General features: G+C 35.8%; 2 protein-coding genes across 2 annotated transcripts; both read right to left on the bottom strand.

The window, feature by feature from the left end:
• Positions 1 to 3,086: 3,086 nt before the first annotated feature.
• Positions 3,087 to 6,967, bottom strand: LOC123879553 (zinc finger protein 721-like). Its single transcript, XM_045927321.1, has one exon. The coding sequence runs from the start codon at positions 6,838 to 6,840 to the stop codon at positions 3,991 to 3,993; it is 2,850 nt and encodes a 949-aa protein (XP_045783277.1). The 5' UTR covers positions 6,841 to 6,967; the 3' UTR covers positions 3,087 to 3,990.
• Positions 6,968 to 8,332: 1,365 nt separating this feature from the next.
• LOC123879548 (zinc finger protein 26-like) lies at positions 8,333 to 15,171 on the bottom strand. The gene is made up of 6 exons (XM_045927313.1): positions 15,153 to 15,171; positions 14,929 to 15,037; positions 13,756 to 13,937; positions 12,326 to 12,946; positions 10,478 to 11,887; positions 8,333 to 10,358 (listed from the first exon to the last, which is right to left on the bottom strand). Exons 3-6 carry the CDS (start codon positions 13,870 to 13,872, stop codon positions 8,511 to 8,513), a joined length of 3,996 nt encoding a protein of 1,331 aa, XP_045783269.1. The 5' UTR covers positions 13,873 to 13,937; positions 14,929 to 15,037; positions 15,153 to 15,171; the 3' UTR covers positions 8,333 to 8,510.
• Positions 15,172 to 15,265: the final 94 nt, after the last annotated feature.

The following is a 15,265-nucleotide window of genomic DNA, read 5'->3' as shown; positions in this document are numbered from 1 at the left end:
ATAATATTATTATAATTATTACTATTCTAATTTGATAAAAAAAATTGATTTATATCCTAAAAGTAAATTATTATAAATATGCATTATAATATAATTATTACTATTCTAATTTGATAAATTAATTTTGATTTATGTCCTAAAATTAAATTATTCTAAAGCATGGATGTATAGTATGTGTAAGTCTATCTATGATAAATAAATGGCATTTCCTATTTTTATTATAAACTAAATAATTTTTTTTATATGCATGTTTAATTAATCATATTTCGTTCATAATAATGTGTTTTTCATTTTTTTATGTATTAATAAAAAAACATTGTAAGTAAATTTATGTAGTTTTAAAATGATTATTCCATAATATTTCTCTACTTAGATGACCAAATGAAAATTAGGTAACATTATGTTTGTTACAAATATGTCGAGTTACTGAACAGGTTTTGATTAAACAAAAATTGTGTAATTTATAAAATTTATAAATCGGCTGCCTTTTTATTTTGATTTTTCCAAAAAATTGATAGCTAATGTCAATCGATATGTTTAGGCATTTGAAAGTTGATTTGAGAGTGTGATGAAATAAAATAAAAAAACTCGCATACATATAAATAAATTAATTATTTACTTGTTATTTTCTACTTTAAATACAATTATAATAGCTCGTTCACACAGGCTGCGTAAGCGTAGACGTAGCGCGTACCATTGCGTTGTAATGTATGAAACATGACACACCGCTTGCGTAAAGCGTGGACGTATGCGTAACCCAGTGTGTTAGGGGTTTACGCGCGTTACACGCAAATGTCACGTGTAAGCAATTGGTGTGAATCGGCCTATCAATTTGTAAAGACGCATTCACACGAGTAAGAAAGCCATAAGAATTAATGATTTAATAGGCTTATTTCGTAATTCAACATATAGTGTGGTCAGACACGCATATTAGTTATTACCAATTGGGATGATGGCTATGGTCAAAAATAAATTATTTTTTAGGAATATTTTAATAGAGTGTCTTCCAAAATTCGTAAAATCCATGTCCGCTGTTAGTTTTAAGTTTGCTAACCATTTTAACGGGGCTCTCTCCGTCAGTCGCTTCATACAATCGTAGTTCCAATTTCATTTGAATATTAAGCAACCAAAGTCCATGAAATTTTGCAGACGTATTTTATAAACTAATATCTGTGATTTGGTGTTTTAGATTTTTCTAAAAATATGTAGTTCTAAAATTACAGGGGCTCAAAGATTTGTATGTAAATTTTTAAGACCGCGTAACTTTGAAACCGAATATTTTAACAGTAATCTGGAAAACCACAGACATAGATATTAGTTTCTAGAATATGTTTGCAAAATTTCATGGACTTTGGTTGCTTAATATTCAAATGAAATTGGAACTACGATTGTATGAAACGAGTGACGGAGAGAGCCCTCTTAAATTATCGATTCGACTAAAAATGTACGTCATATTACGTCAAACGTTTATGACGTCACATCTATGTATTTCATACTCCCCCTTACTACTTGCATAAGGGGTTTGAAGTTTGATAAAAAGTCGCTGATTTGACTAGTAGTCATCCCTAATTAAATATTAAAACACTCGTCTAAATGCGTCTTAAATACCTGTGTAAAATATGTTAATTAATAATAATGATTAAGTGAAATATATGTTTGATTTGATAATTTTGAACACCAATTGTTCAAGTAAATGCAGTTCAAAAATGTAATTTGTAATTTTTGGTTTTGTAATAAATGTTATGAAATAAATACTTACATGTAATGTGATCATTTCTTAAATATATCTAATGTTGTAAGTCAATTTTGGAGTTTTTTTTTTAATCAACACCTTTCAAAAGCTACCTATTTTATGGACTTCGTCTGTGTCGGTATTAGCTGGCGGGCGTGCTCTGCCTTTTTGGAGTGTTTTTTTTTTTGTTAAAACTGACTGGAAAGCGCTCTAAGGGGGTGCCGTGCGTGTGTCGGCGAGCGCCGGCACAGACGGGGTCCATACTTGTATAGTTTAACTAACTTGTTACAAATAACTACAAACTTGACATTGGCTAATCTTTGTAAAGCCAGACGAGAGAGAAAAAAAAAGAGTATTATATTGCGGGCATAAATCTGTCTCGTCAAGTATGTTCTTCTCAGCTTCAGACTCTTAAAAGTCTGAGATCTATAAAGCGTAGTTTGACCTTGCTCAGACTTAAGTTTCAGTTAAAACGAGACAGATTTATGCTAGTTATATAACGCTGTCTCGTTTTAACAGTGTCTTAAATCTCAGCCTAAGACTTCAGTGAATCGGGAGGTCCAAAGGTCAATTCCGCATAAGCACCTCTTAAATATTTAAAACTAGAGGATGCCCGCGGCTTCGCCCGCGTGGAGTTCGGTTTTTTTAAATCCCGTAGGAACTCTTCAATTTTCCGGGATAAAAAGTGGCCTATGTCCTTCCCCAGGATGTATCCCAAGTCTGTACCAAACATTAAAATCGGTTCAGCGGTTGGGCCGTGAAAGCGTAGCAGACAGACAGACAGACAGACACACTTTGCATTTATAATATTAAGTATGGATTAACATGCTAGGTGAAGGAAAACATTGTGAGGATACCTACATGCAAAGTTCTCTTTATTGTTCTCAAAGGTGTGTAAAGTCTGCTAATTCACACTTGGCCAGCGTGGCGGACTAGGTCTTCTCTTAATCTGAGAAAAACCTTACTCAGTAGTGAGCCGGCAAAGAGTTGAGATGATGATGAAAAGTTGCCCTTTAAACTTGAAAGGATATGTTAAATAAAAAATGGGATTTCAGTAATAATCTATTTAATAATTATAATTTACAAATGAAATATATTATAATATGAAGTAGTTACATAATAATTGGTTTGTTTGATTTTTTTTAAAGAATATTAGCCATGCTAATCATGACTAATACTCCCCTTTCCCCTCCAGTTAAGCGTAAAGCTTGTGCCAGGAGTGGGTACGACAGTAGTGCAACGGGTGGGGTTTGAACCGCCGACCTTTCGGAATTCAGCCCGCTCCTCAACCGTTGAGCTATCGAGGCTCTATGTAATAAAATAAAAACTAATATGACAGTAGTATTTTATTTTGTTTAATTTTAATTTAACCATTAAATATGCTAGTTACATAATTCTATTTAATTATACATAGGTAGTTTAAAAATAAAATATGCCAAAATTCATCGATTGATTTCTAAAGGCTACAGAGTGAAGCCAAGAAAAAAATACGTACGGAACCCTCGGTGCGCAAGTCAGACTCGCACTTGGCCGGTTTTTCTTTTCTTAAATCGATGGCAATTGGCAACTGACAAAGTACATGGACTTTCCCATTTATAATATTAAGTATGCTAGCCAAACCTGGATATTCAACAAATATACAAAAAATAAAATCCAAACTGCTCAGAGGGCAATGGAACGGAGCATTCTTGGTCTGCGTAGAATACACAAAACTAGAAATGCAGCTATAAGAAAAAAAACGAAAGCTATTGATGCATTAAAACATGCCATGAAGTTAAAGTGGAATTGGGCTGGTCATGTTATTCGACTCACAGATAAAAGATGGACAAAGACTGTGACTGAATGGCGTGGCCCAGTTGGGAAACGAAAGAGAGGTAGACCTGTCGAAAGCTGGGAAAATGAAATCAAAAAAACGGGAGGCATAGACTGGAAAAAAAGGCGCTAAACAGGAAAACCTGGAAGAATCTGGAGGAGGCCTTTACTCAATGAGAGGTCCTTAAAAATAAAAATTATTTTCTTTGTTTAGAAATTTATTAAGGATAAATATAAGGCTGAAAAAAAAAAAATTAAGTATGGATTTCTAGACTTAATAACTGCTGCTCATAAATCAATCAATTGTACCAATGTTTACGTAAGCATTGGGGGGGTAAGAGCTTTGCTTACTTTTGCTGACGAGGGGGAGGGGTGGGTTAATGATTGCAAAAAATCTGCTTACTAATACTTGAACGGCCCCTGAGTGTTAAAACTTTAGCTTAAAACTATTTTTTCTTCTTTTCTTTGACCGTGCATGACTCTTCTAACTTCTGCAAAGCCGTCTTGATAGCTTCAGCCGCATTAATTATTTTTGGTTTATAATACACTTTATTTCTGCTCTTACTACTTTTCAATTCGTCCATCGCCTGTTTATTTAGCAAATGCTCAAAAGGATTGACGCTGATCAATTTCTTACCGTTTGGTAACATTATCTTCTTTGGCGTCTCCTCGTCTTGAATTTGAGTTTTATTTCCTTCGGGAGTCAGTGTGAACGAACTTTCTGTTCCCAAATTTACTTTGGAAATTTTGAAATACGGCGCCTCGGTTGATAGGTGTGCTATTTGAACTTTGTGCCAAGTGGGTATGTTACTCAAATTCATTGTACGTACGATTGTATTCTGTTCGACGGTTCCTTCTAACATCACTTCTTGTGCAACTTCTGGGATTACATCTTTATGCTCCGCTTCGTATTCATAAGTATCGTACGTGTCATTATAATCATAGTTATTGACCGTCAAATTGTTATCAACTTTGCTGGGAAACATCATAGCTGGAGGCCGATAATCCGTTGCCAATTTGATGCTGACTTGACACTGTTCTTTCAAATCATCCGTGAATTTTACAGGCATTTTCAATCTTGCTTTTTGGTATTCGTGTGAGAATTCGGGGCATTTCGTTAGCTTTATCAGAGGCCTTAGCTTTTTCACCCTAGTGTCCAAAGGACCCGGGTCATTTACTATGGTTATTTTGACATCGTTGCTCTCTGGGGTGAAATTCTCCAAGTATTTTTTAACTGAAATCTTGTCTTTGTCTATCAATTTCATTGTAACTTTGGTATTTGCATTCCTTTCAGTGTTAACCTTTTTGAATGTATTACGAAACTTTTCGGTTGTTGTTAACGGGATGACTTTTTGAGGCATTGATACTACATGTTTAGCATTTTTAGGGATTTGCATTGATGGATCTACGGATTGTTTTAATTTGACACCTGTTTTCAATGTCGATTCGGCAACTTTGCGTTTTTCGAGCAATTTCTTTAATGTCTCCGTGAGCTGTGAGCTAGAATGTTCCTTTTTAATGTGATTTTCAAGTTGTTTCACTGAATCAAATTTTGCATAGCATTTGATGCATACTTTGGTTTCATTTTTAAGGTGTAATGCTTTGTGTCTGTGATAGTTTTGGTATGTGTAACAATCCTTATCGCATTTAGCACAGACGAATTTCTTGGATCTAGCAGGCTTACTCAAATTTCTTCTAACTCTTCTCGTTTGATTCTTTTGCAATTTTAACTTTTTAGAGACCGTCTTTAACGGTACATCAGAATCATCTGAGGATACACCTTTATTGTCATCATTTGTATCTTCAATCTTATGTTTCTTAGCCACATTTAGTTTGCGTTTAAGTACAGGTTTTCTAACAGATTTCTTATCATCAGGTAATTCAACTGTTGCACAATCAGTTGTCACATCATCATTTCGTTCAGTTTGCTTTTTGTTTTCTTTATCTTCCTCATTTGATTTTTTAACATCACTCAATTCTTTTTTTGGTTCATCACAAACATTTTGCATTCTCTCAATTTCAACTTTACATATCTTTTCTTCAAATGTACTTGAGTTTTCACAATAATCATGATCATTTTTGAAAGTGAATCCATCATTTTCATCATCAATGCTTCCAAGCGCTGTTTGACTTTTGGATTGTGTGCCCAATTTCTTATCAGTGAAGAATACGTGGAAGTTATCATCAAATTCAACGAAACCGATACTTTTATGTGTCAATTTGATGTGCAGGGTAAAGTTCTTGCGTATCCTAAACGTTTTATCACAAATCTTACAAGTGTACGGATGCAAGTCCTTATGGCTTGAGAAAAAATGTGCAAATAGGAGCTTTGGATGCTTAAAAAGTCTATCACAGTCGGTACAATGATATTTATACAGGTGTTTGTCATTTTTATGCACTCGTTGTACGTGTTTCTTCAAACTGTCCACACCAATCATTCGTCGTTGACAATAGATACATACTTCTAGTACTGGCATCTTGGCTCTGTGCTCGGCCAATCTGTGGCTAGTGTATTCAGCAATGGAATTGAAATACAAGTTGCACAATACACAACGCATTCCCGTGCATACTTTCTTGTGCGACTTGAACGAGGTTGCCTTAAAAGGCAGACCACATTTACGACATCGTGATAAAGAGTCTCTCGTATTAGGATTGCCTTGAATGTGTTTAAGCATATGTCTCCCAAGTTTAACTTTATTCGCATACACGTTGCAGCATTCATTACACGCATGGCCACGACACTTATCATCATCAACCAAGTGTTGTATGTATGCATTTACATCAACAGTTGTTCTGTCACACACAACACATTTATAGGGAAGGCTGTTGAAAAACTCTTGTACATTCATACACAGTAAAGATGACAGTATCGGCAAACAATCCTTCAACATAAATCCGTCAATGGAATCACAGTGTACTTTTACTTCATGATTTTTCACCTCCTCTTTGCTGTTAAAAACTTTTTTACAATGCGAACATGAAACTTTTGGATATAAAACCGCAGCATTATGTTTCTTTTCATGCTCTTGGACTTCTACGGACGATTTAAACAGCCTAGAGCAGTACTTACAGCACTTTAAACTGCGGGAATGCGTGTTCCTTATATGTAATGCATATTCTTCGATATCCGGAAAAATGTGTGTGCAAATCTCACAAAATCTACTTTTATTAGTCTCGTTCAGATGTAACTGCTTTATATGCACCTCTAAGTCCTCTTTATCAAGAAATTCGGCGTAACAAACGCTGCATACCAGGTCATCTTGTAAATCAGTTTCTTCAACAATTTCAACGTCCATGTTTAGAAATTAATTATTTTATGTCGTTTCAATATCTTCTCATGTTATTGTGAATGTAAATGTTGCATTACCATCGAATTAATTTTATTTTTATTTTGAAGAGTAGAATCACAGTCAGATTCGTAGATCAAAGTCAAAGTGGATCAAAGAGTTTTTTTTTTAAATTTATTTTATGGCCCTGGCTGGGATCAAAGAGTACCACAGACTAATAACATATGATCACTACTTTATTATTATACCGTAGATGTAAAAACACAGACCATTCACAAAAACGTACCTAGTGATTTTTTTTTTCTTTTCTCTCTCATCTGGCTTTTCAAAGATTAGCCAATGTCAAGTTTGTAGTTATTTATATCAAGTTAATTAAACTATACAAGTATGGACTCCGTCTGTGCCGGCGCTCGCCGATATACGCACGGCACCCCCTTAGAGCGCTTTCCAGTCAGTTTTAACAAAAAAAAAAACACTCCAAAAAGGCAGAGCACGCCCGCCAGATAACACCAACACAGACGAAGTCTCATCACTACTTTATACCGTAGATGTAAAAACACAGACCATTCATAAAAACGTACCTAGTGATTACATATATAAATAAATGTACTCTGTGGTGATTACTTAGGTACCAACTCTTGAATATATTAACAAGATTTTTTTAATTTATTTACGGCCCTGGATATCACTCTTTTAAGGCCTACTAAGAATTTCAGAGATTTCAGACCATGTTACAAACCAATAACATTTCAACGAATTTCCCCATGTCTGATGTCTTCCTAGAACTTCCTCTGTGTTGGTGTTAGCTGGCGGTCGTGCTCTGCCTTTTTGGAGTGTTTTGTTGTTAAAACTGACTGGAAAGCGCTCTAAGGGGGTGCCGTGCGTATATCGGCGAGCGCCGGCACAGACGGGGTCCATACTTGTATAGTTTAACTAACTTGTTACTTTACAAACTTGACATTGGCTAATCTTTGTAAAGCCAGAGGAGAGAGAAAGAAAAAGATGTCTTCCTTACCTACCCAAAGAGTATGTAATTAAGATCCTACCTACCGATATTCGACAGATTCGTTCCGTAGGCCTATCACATAATACTTATACTCCCTAGCGGAGGCCTATGCTAATATAATCCTACTCTATGGCCTAAGAGCCTATGTTATTTCCGTAAGTTTTATGTGAATTGAATTGTGAAACAGGTAACTACTTTAGAGTACCTAATATTTTGGGGAAAAATAATTACATTTTCATAGTAGCACCGTAAACGATCAATACGGGAAGGCTCATCAGGAGATATTGAAGAAGCGACCAAAAGCAAAGCAGTGTTTAAGGCTCATCCGTTGTACCGATTTTTATGTACAGAGGTAGCTTACGTCCTGGAAATTGGCATTACCCCAGAAAATTAAAGATTTCCCACGGGAATTTTAAAAACCTAAATCCACGCGGACGATTATTACCTTACCTATATATTCAGTAAAAACAAGATTTAAATAAAACACTTTTCAAATAATTCAAATCAATTTATTATGTATCGCTTGAAAATGGTCAATTTCCAAATAACTTAATTACTCCTTGGTTAATCCTCTACTTGTCTGTGAAAGTCCCGTCAAAATAGGTTCAGCCATTCCGAAGATTAGCCCGTTCAAACAGACAGTCACTTCAATTTTATCACAACACTTCCAAAACTAAGATTTCTCAGCAGTGTGAGTCCTTATGTGGGTCCTTAGAATAACTTTGGTTGAACATTTGTAGTCACAAAGTTCACAACAATATTGTTTCTGTCTCGTGTGAGTTCTCATGTGAGATTTAAGATTACTTGACGATGAACATTTATAGTCACAGTGTTTACACAAATGGAGTTCCTCTCCAGTGTGAGTCCTCATGTGACGATCTAGATAGCTGGGTCGGGTGAATTTACAGTCACAGTACTTACACTGATGAGGTTTCTCTCCTGTATGAGTCCTCATGTGCGCTTTAAGATTACTTGACATTGCAGTCTTATAGTTGCACTGATTATAAATACACACATACGGTTTTTCGCCAGTGTGAGTCCGCATGTGATTTTTGAGACGGCTGGCTCGAGAACTTTTATAGTTACAAAACTGACACATATAAGGCTTCTCTCCAGTGTGAGTCATCATATGGGTTTTGAGGGTACTCAAAGTTGAACTTTTATAGTTGCAGATATTACACGGATAAGGTTTTTCATCAGTGTGTATCATGATGTGTTTTTTTAGAGCAGATGGTACTGAACATTTGTAGCCACAGTGATTACATATATAACGTTTTTCTCGTGTTTCTCTAGTGTGAGTCCTTATGTGGGATTTCAAACTAGTTGCTGATGAAGTTTCATAGGAACAATAGTCACACAGATAATTTTTCTCGTCAGAGTGTACTAGATCGACGTGTTGTTTTAGATAACTTGCGGTTGTAGTTTTAAACTTACAATCGGTACATGATAGTAGCTCACCAGTGTGAGTTACCACATGTCGTTTTAGAGCAAAATTCGTTGAACATTTATAGTCACAATCTTTACACAGATACGGTTTTTCTCCAGTGTGTGTCCTCAGATGGATTTTTAGAGCACTTGATTTTGAACTTTTGTAGTCACAGTGATTACATACATAAGGTTTTTCTCCGGTGTGAGTCCTCATGTGCTGTTTGAGGTACTTTTTATCTGAACACTTATAGTCACAATCTTTACACAGGTAAGGTTTTTCTCCCGTGTGCGTCCTAACATGGATTTTAAGAGCACTTTCAAATAAACATTTAAAGTCACAATGAGGACAGGCTTTGTCACCAATGTTTAAGAATTTTTTTTCTGTGTGACTCCTTATATGAATTTTAAGACCACTTGGCGTCGAACATTTATAGTCACAGTGTTCACACCAATAATGTTTCTTACCAGGGTGAGCTCTCATATTGTGTCGTTTTAGAGTAAAATTTTTTGCACATTTATAGTCACAATATTTACACAGGTAAGGCTTTTCTCCAGTGTGAGTCCTTAGATGAATTTTTAGAGAACTCGATATTGAACATTTGTAGTCACAGTGATTACATCCATAAGGTTTTTCTCCCGTGTGTGTCCGTATGTGCTGCATGAAATTACTTTTACTTGAACATTTAAAGTCACAATGATGACAGATGTAAGGTTTTTCACCTGTGTGAGTCCTAACATGGTTTTTAAGAGCACCTGAATTCAAAGTTTTATAGGTACAATGTATACACGAAAATGATTTCCTTCTGTGAGTCTTCTCATGCTCCTCTAGAGTGTCTCTATTGTCACATTTGAAGTTGCAAAATTTGCAAGAACCATCTGTGCCGTGTTGTGATTGTAAATGTTTTATCAAATCAATTTTTTTGTTAGTTGTGTGTTTACAATGGCTACACTCAAACACGCTTTCGCAATGCAAATATGTATCAGTGGTGTCTGTATTGTTAGATTTCTTCCCTCTTGCTTGTGAAGTGTATTCGTCTTTGTCAACAACTGGATCGTTGGTGTCCAAACTTGCTTCAGCTTGAGACGTTTCGCCCTGAAAACAAAGATATCTCTGTACTCAAAAGGATAAACTGACATACCAACTAACTTTTCTTAATATTACTACATATTCAAATACATACATATATAGTAATATTAAGAGAACAAACATACATGAGATACACAAACAGTTGTTTCCATAACTTCTGACTTAGGGCTGAGAGGATCAAAATCAGCTGTTTCCATATCCTCAGACTTAGGGCTGAAAGTTTCACAAATAGCTGTTCCCATATCCTCTGACTTAGGGCTGAGGGCTCCACAAACAGCTGTTTCTATATCCTCTGACTTAGGGCTGAGGGCTTCACAAACAGCTGTTTCAATATCTTCAGACTTAGGGTTGAGGGCATCACAAACAGTTGTTTCCATATCCTCTAACTGGCTGAGAGCTTTACAAGCAGTTGTTTCCATATCCTCTGACTTAGGGCTGAGGGCTTCACAAACAGCTGTTTCAATATCTTCAGACTTAGGGTTGAGGGCATCACAAACAGTTGTTTCCATATCCTCTAACTGGCTGAGAGCTTTACAAGCAGTTGTTTCCATATCCTCTGACTTAGGGCTGAGGGTTTCACAAACAGCTGTTTCCGTATCTTCTGACTTAAGGTTGAGGGCATCACAAACAGTTGTTTCAATATCTTCTGACTTAGGGTTGAGGGCATCACAAACAGCTGTTTCCATATTTTCTGACTTAGGGTTGCGGGCTTTTTGTAATCCAGCAATTTCCTTGCTTAAAATAGTTTCAGTTGTGACAGGCATTATGTTGACAATTTGTTGGTCTAAATCTGAAGTGTCTAATTGTACACTAGTGCCGGAAAACTGTTCTTTGGGTACAACATGTACAATAGTACTGGATAACTCTTCTTTGGATACAACGTTCTTGTGCTGATTACTATCACAATATGGTTTTCCACCGTGAGTCCTCATGTGACGATCTAGATAGCTGGGTCGGGTGAATTTACAGTCACAGTACTTACACTGATGAGGTTTCTCTCCTGTGTGAGTCCTTATGTGGGCTTTAAGATTACTTGACATTGCAGTCTTATAGTTGCACTGATTATAAATACACACATACGGTTTTTCTCCCGTGTGAGTCCGTATGTGATTTTTGAGACGGCTGGCTCGAGAACTTTTATAGTTACAAAACTGACACATATAAGGCTTCTCTCCAGTGTGAGTCATCATATGGGTTTTGAGGGTACTCAAAGTTGAACTTTTATAGTTGCAGATATTACATGGATAAGGTTTTTCATCAGTGTGTATCATGATGTGTTTTTTTAGAGCAGATGGTACTGAACATTTGTAGCCACAGTGATTACATATATAACGTTTTTCTCGTGTTTCTCTAGTGTGAGTCCTTATGTGGGATTTCAAACTAGTTGCTGATGAAGTTTCATAGGAACAGTAGTCACACAGATAATTTTTCTCGTCAGAGTGTACTAGATTGACGTGTTGTTTTAGATAACTTGCGGTTGTAGTTTTAAACTTACAATCGGTACATGATAGTAGCTCGCCAGTGTGAGTTATCACATGTCGTTTTAGAGCGAAATTCGTTGAACATTTATAGTCACAATCTTTACACAGATATGGTTTTCCTCCAGTGTGTGTCCTCAGATGGATTTTTAGAGCACTTGATTTTGAACTTTTGTAGTCACAGTGATTACATACATAAGGTTTTTCTCCGGTGTGAGTCCTCATGTGCTGTTTGAGGTACTTTTTATCTGAACACTTATAGTCACAATCTTTACACAGGTAAGGTTTTTCTCCCGTGTGTGTCCTAACATGGATTTTAAGAGCATTTTCAAATAAACATTTAAAGTCACAATGAGGACAGGCTTTGTCACCAATGTTTAAGAATTTTTTTTCTGTGTGACTCCTTATATGAATTTTAAGACCACTTGGCGTCGAACATTTATAGTCACAGTGTTCACACCAATAATGTTTCTTACCAGGGTGAGCTCTCATATTGTGTCGTTTTAGAGTAAAATTTTTTGCACATTTATAGTCACAATATTTACACAGGTAAGGCTTTTCTCCAGTGTGAGTCCTTAGATGAATTTTTAGAGAACTCGATCTTGAACATTTGTAGTCACAGTGATTACATCCATAAGGTTTTTCTCCCGTGTGTGTCCGTATGTGCTGCATGAAATTACTTTTACTTGAACATTTAAAGTCACAATGATGACAGATGTAAGGTTTTTCACCTGTGTGAGTCCTAACATGGTTTTTAAGAGCACCTGAATTTAAAGTTTTATAGTTACAATGTATACACGAAAATGATTTCCTTCTGTGAGTCTTCTCATGCTCCTCTAGAGTGTCTCTATTGGCACATTTGAAGTTGCAAAATTTGCAAGAACCATCTGTGCCGTGTTGTGATTGTAAATGTTTTATCAAATCAATTTTTTTGTTAGTTGTGTGTTCACAATGGTTACACTCAAACACGTTTTTGCAATGAAAATCTATTCCAGTGGTGTGTGTATCGTTAGATGTCTTCCCTCTTGCTTGTGAAGTGTGTTTATTTGAGGATGTAACTTTGTCAACGACTGAATCGTTGGTGTCCAAACTTGCTTCAGCTTGAGACGTTTCGCCCTGAAAACAAAGATATCTCTGTACTCAAAAGGATAAACGGACATACCAACTAACTTTTCTTAATATTACTACATAATCAAATACATATATAGTAATATTAAGAGAACAAACATGGCATACATACATGAGAGTCACAAACAGTTGTTTCCATAACTTCTGACTTAGGGCTGACAGCTTCAAAAACCCCCAATTTAATCCCTAAAGGGGGTAAAATAGGGGGTTTTATATATTGCACGCAGACAAAAGCTAGTAAAATGATTAACTGACAGACTGACAAATCAGCCAATAGTTCAAACCACTTCTAGAAATTTGTTAGTTTATAATATTACTAGCTGATGCCCGCGACTTCGTCCGCATGGATTTACATTTTTCAAAATCCAGCAGGAACTTTGATTTTCCGGGATAAAAAATAGCCTATGTGCTAATCCAGGGGATAATCTATCTCCATTCTTAATTTCAGCCCAATCCATTCAGTAGTTTTTGCGTGAAGGAGTAACAGACATACATACACACACACACATACATATATATACACATGCACACAAACTTTACCCTTTATAATATTAGTGTGATGTGATGTGGTTTACTTTTGACATATAGAATATTATCGTTGGATCTTTAATTTGTCGGATTACAAGGTACTCTTTAGTAAAAAACGCCTGACTAGGGTCTTAGGCAGTACTCTATAATCCGACAAATTCGATAGTCCGACACTGCCCTGCAAAACATTTGTCGGATTACCGGGGGTCCACTGTAATTTGAATTTGAACTATGTAATCATCAGGAGAAAGCAAACATGGCATACATACATCAGTGTTACAAACACTAATTGTTTCCATAACTTCTGACTTAAGGGCTTTTTGTAATTCAGCAATTTCTTTGCTTAAAATTGTTTCAGTTTTCATTTGGTCACCGTCTTGTTCCATCTTAGTTTTTCGTTTGACTTATTATTCTAATTATTATATTTATTAGTTGTATCCCTGCGCTATTTCTGTAAAAAAACAAATACTTATTCAATTCTAATAATAATAATCAGTGTAGATAAGTCTTTAAGTACTATCTAAAACATTTTTTCAATGTGAACACAATACTTTCAGATATAAAACCATTTATTTTTCTGATATATAATATTCAGCGGGGCAATGCTGCCAGCTTGATGGGCACTTTTGGTCAAGCAGGGGTGGTCTTTTTGACGACTAGGTATAACTAATAGTAATTATAATTTATAATTATTAATGTTTACCTAATATTATTTTATATCTATGCCGGGGTGGGCTTTTTGATGACTAGGTATAACTAATAGTAATTATAATTTATAATTATTAATGTTTACCTAATATTATTTTATATCTATGCCGGGGTGGTCTTTTTGACGACTAGGTATAACTAATAGTAATTATAATTTATAATTATTAATGTTTACCTAATATTATTTTATATCTATGCCTGTGGTTTTCCGGATTTCCGTTAAAATATTCGGTTTCAATGTTACGCGGTCTTAAAAATTCACATATCTTTAAGAGCCCCTGTAATTTTATTTTTCTTCGTATTCTTCCTTTAGAGTTTAGATCTTGTCCCACGCCACGCTATGTGGGGTCGGCAACTCGGCACATGTTCCACCCGCTTGTCAACCAACGCATCCACCCCTTTTACACGCATATCCTCTTTCACGCAATCCATCCACCTTTTAATCACATGCATAACTCGGAATATCGAATACCTACTTCTGTTGGTCCCTTTTTTTGACTCCCGACCCAAAGTGTTATAAGTTTGACGTGTGTATCTGTCTGTGGCATCGTAGCTCCTAAACTAATGAACCGATTTTAATTTAGTTATTTTTGTTTGAAAGGTGGCTTGATCGAGTGTTCTTAGCTATGATCCAAGAAAATCGGTTCAGCCGTTTGAAAGTTATCAGCTCTTTTCTAGTTACTGTAACCATTACTTGTCGGGGGTGATATAAATTTTTAATTTACACTTGTAACCTCTTATCGGAGAATTTTGCATAACATCTGCACCATTCCTATATGTTAACATCGATTTTGGACGCTTCAAAATCTCCTGTATATGATGTTCACTGGCCACTGCGATTTCCTGGGACAAGAATATCTCTATAGTTTTATTTACGACTATTTATTTCTAGCTGTTTTTTTTTTTCTCTCGTCTGGCTTTACACTGATTAGCCAATGTCAAGTTTGTAGTTATTTACAAGTTAGGGAAACTATATATGTATAAGTATGGACTTCGTCTGTGCCGGCGGCGCCGACATACGCGCGGCACCCCTTTAGAGCGCTTCCCAGTCAGTTCCACCAGCAATAAACA

This window comes from Maniola jurtina, chromosome 28, assembly GCF_905333055.1.
Source record: "Maniola jurtina chromosome 28, ilManJurt1.1, whole genome shotgun sequence".
NCBI classification, from domain to species: Eukaryota; Metazoa; Arthropoda; class Insecta; order Lepidoptera; family Nymphalidae; genus Maniola; species Maniola jurtina.
This window is presented reverse-complemented; position numbering and strand designations above follow the sequence as displayed.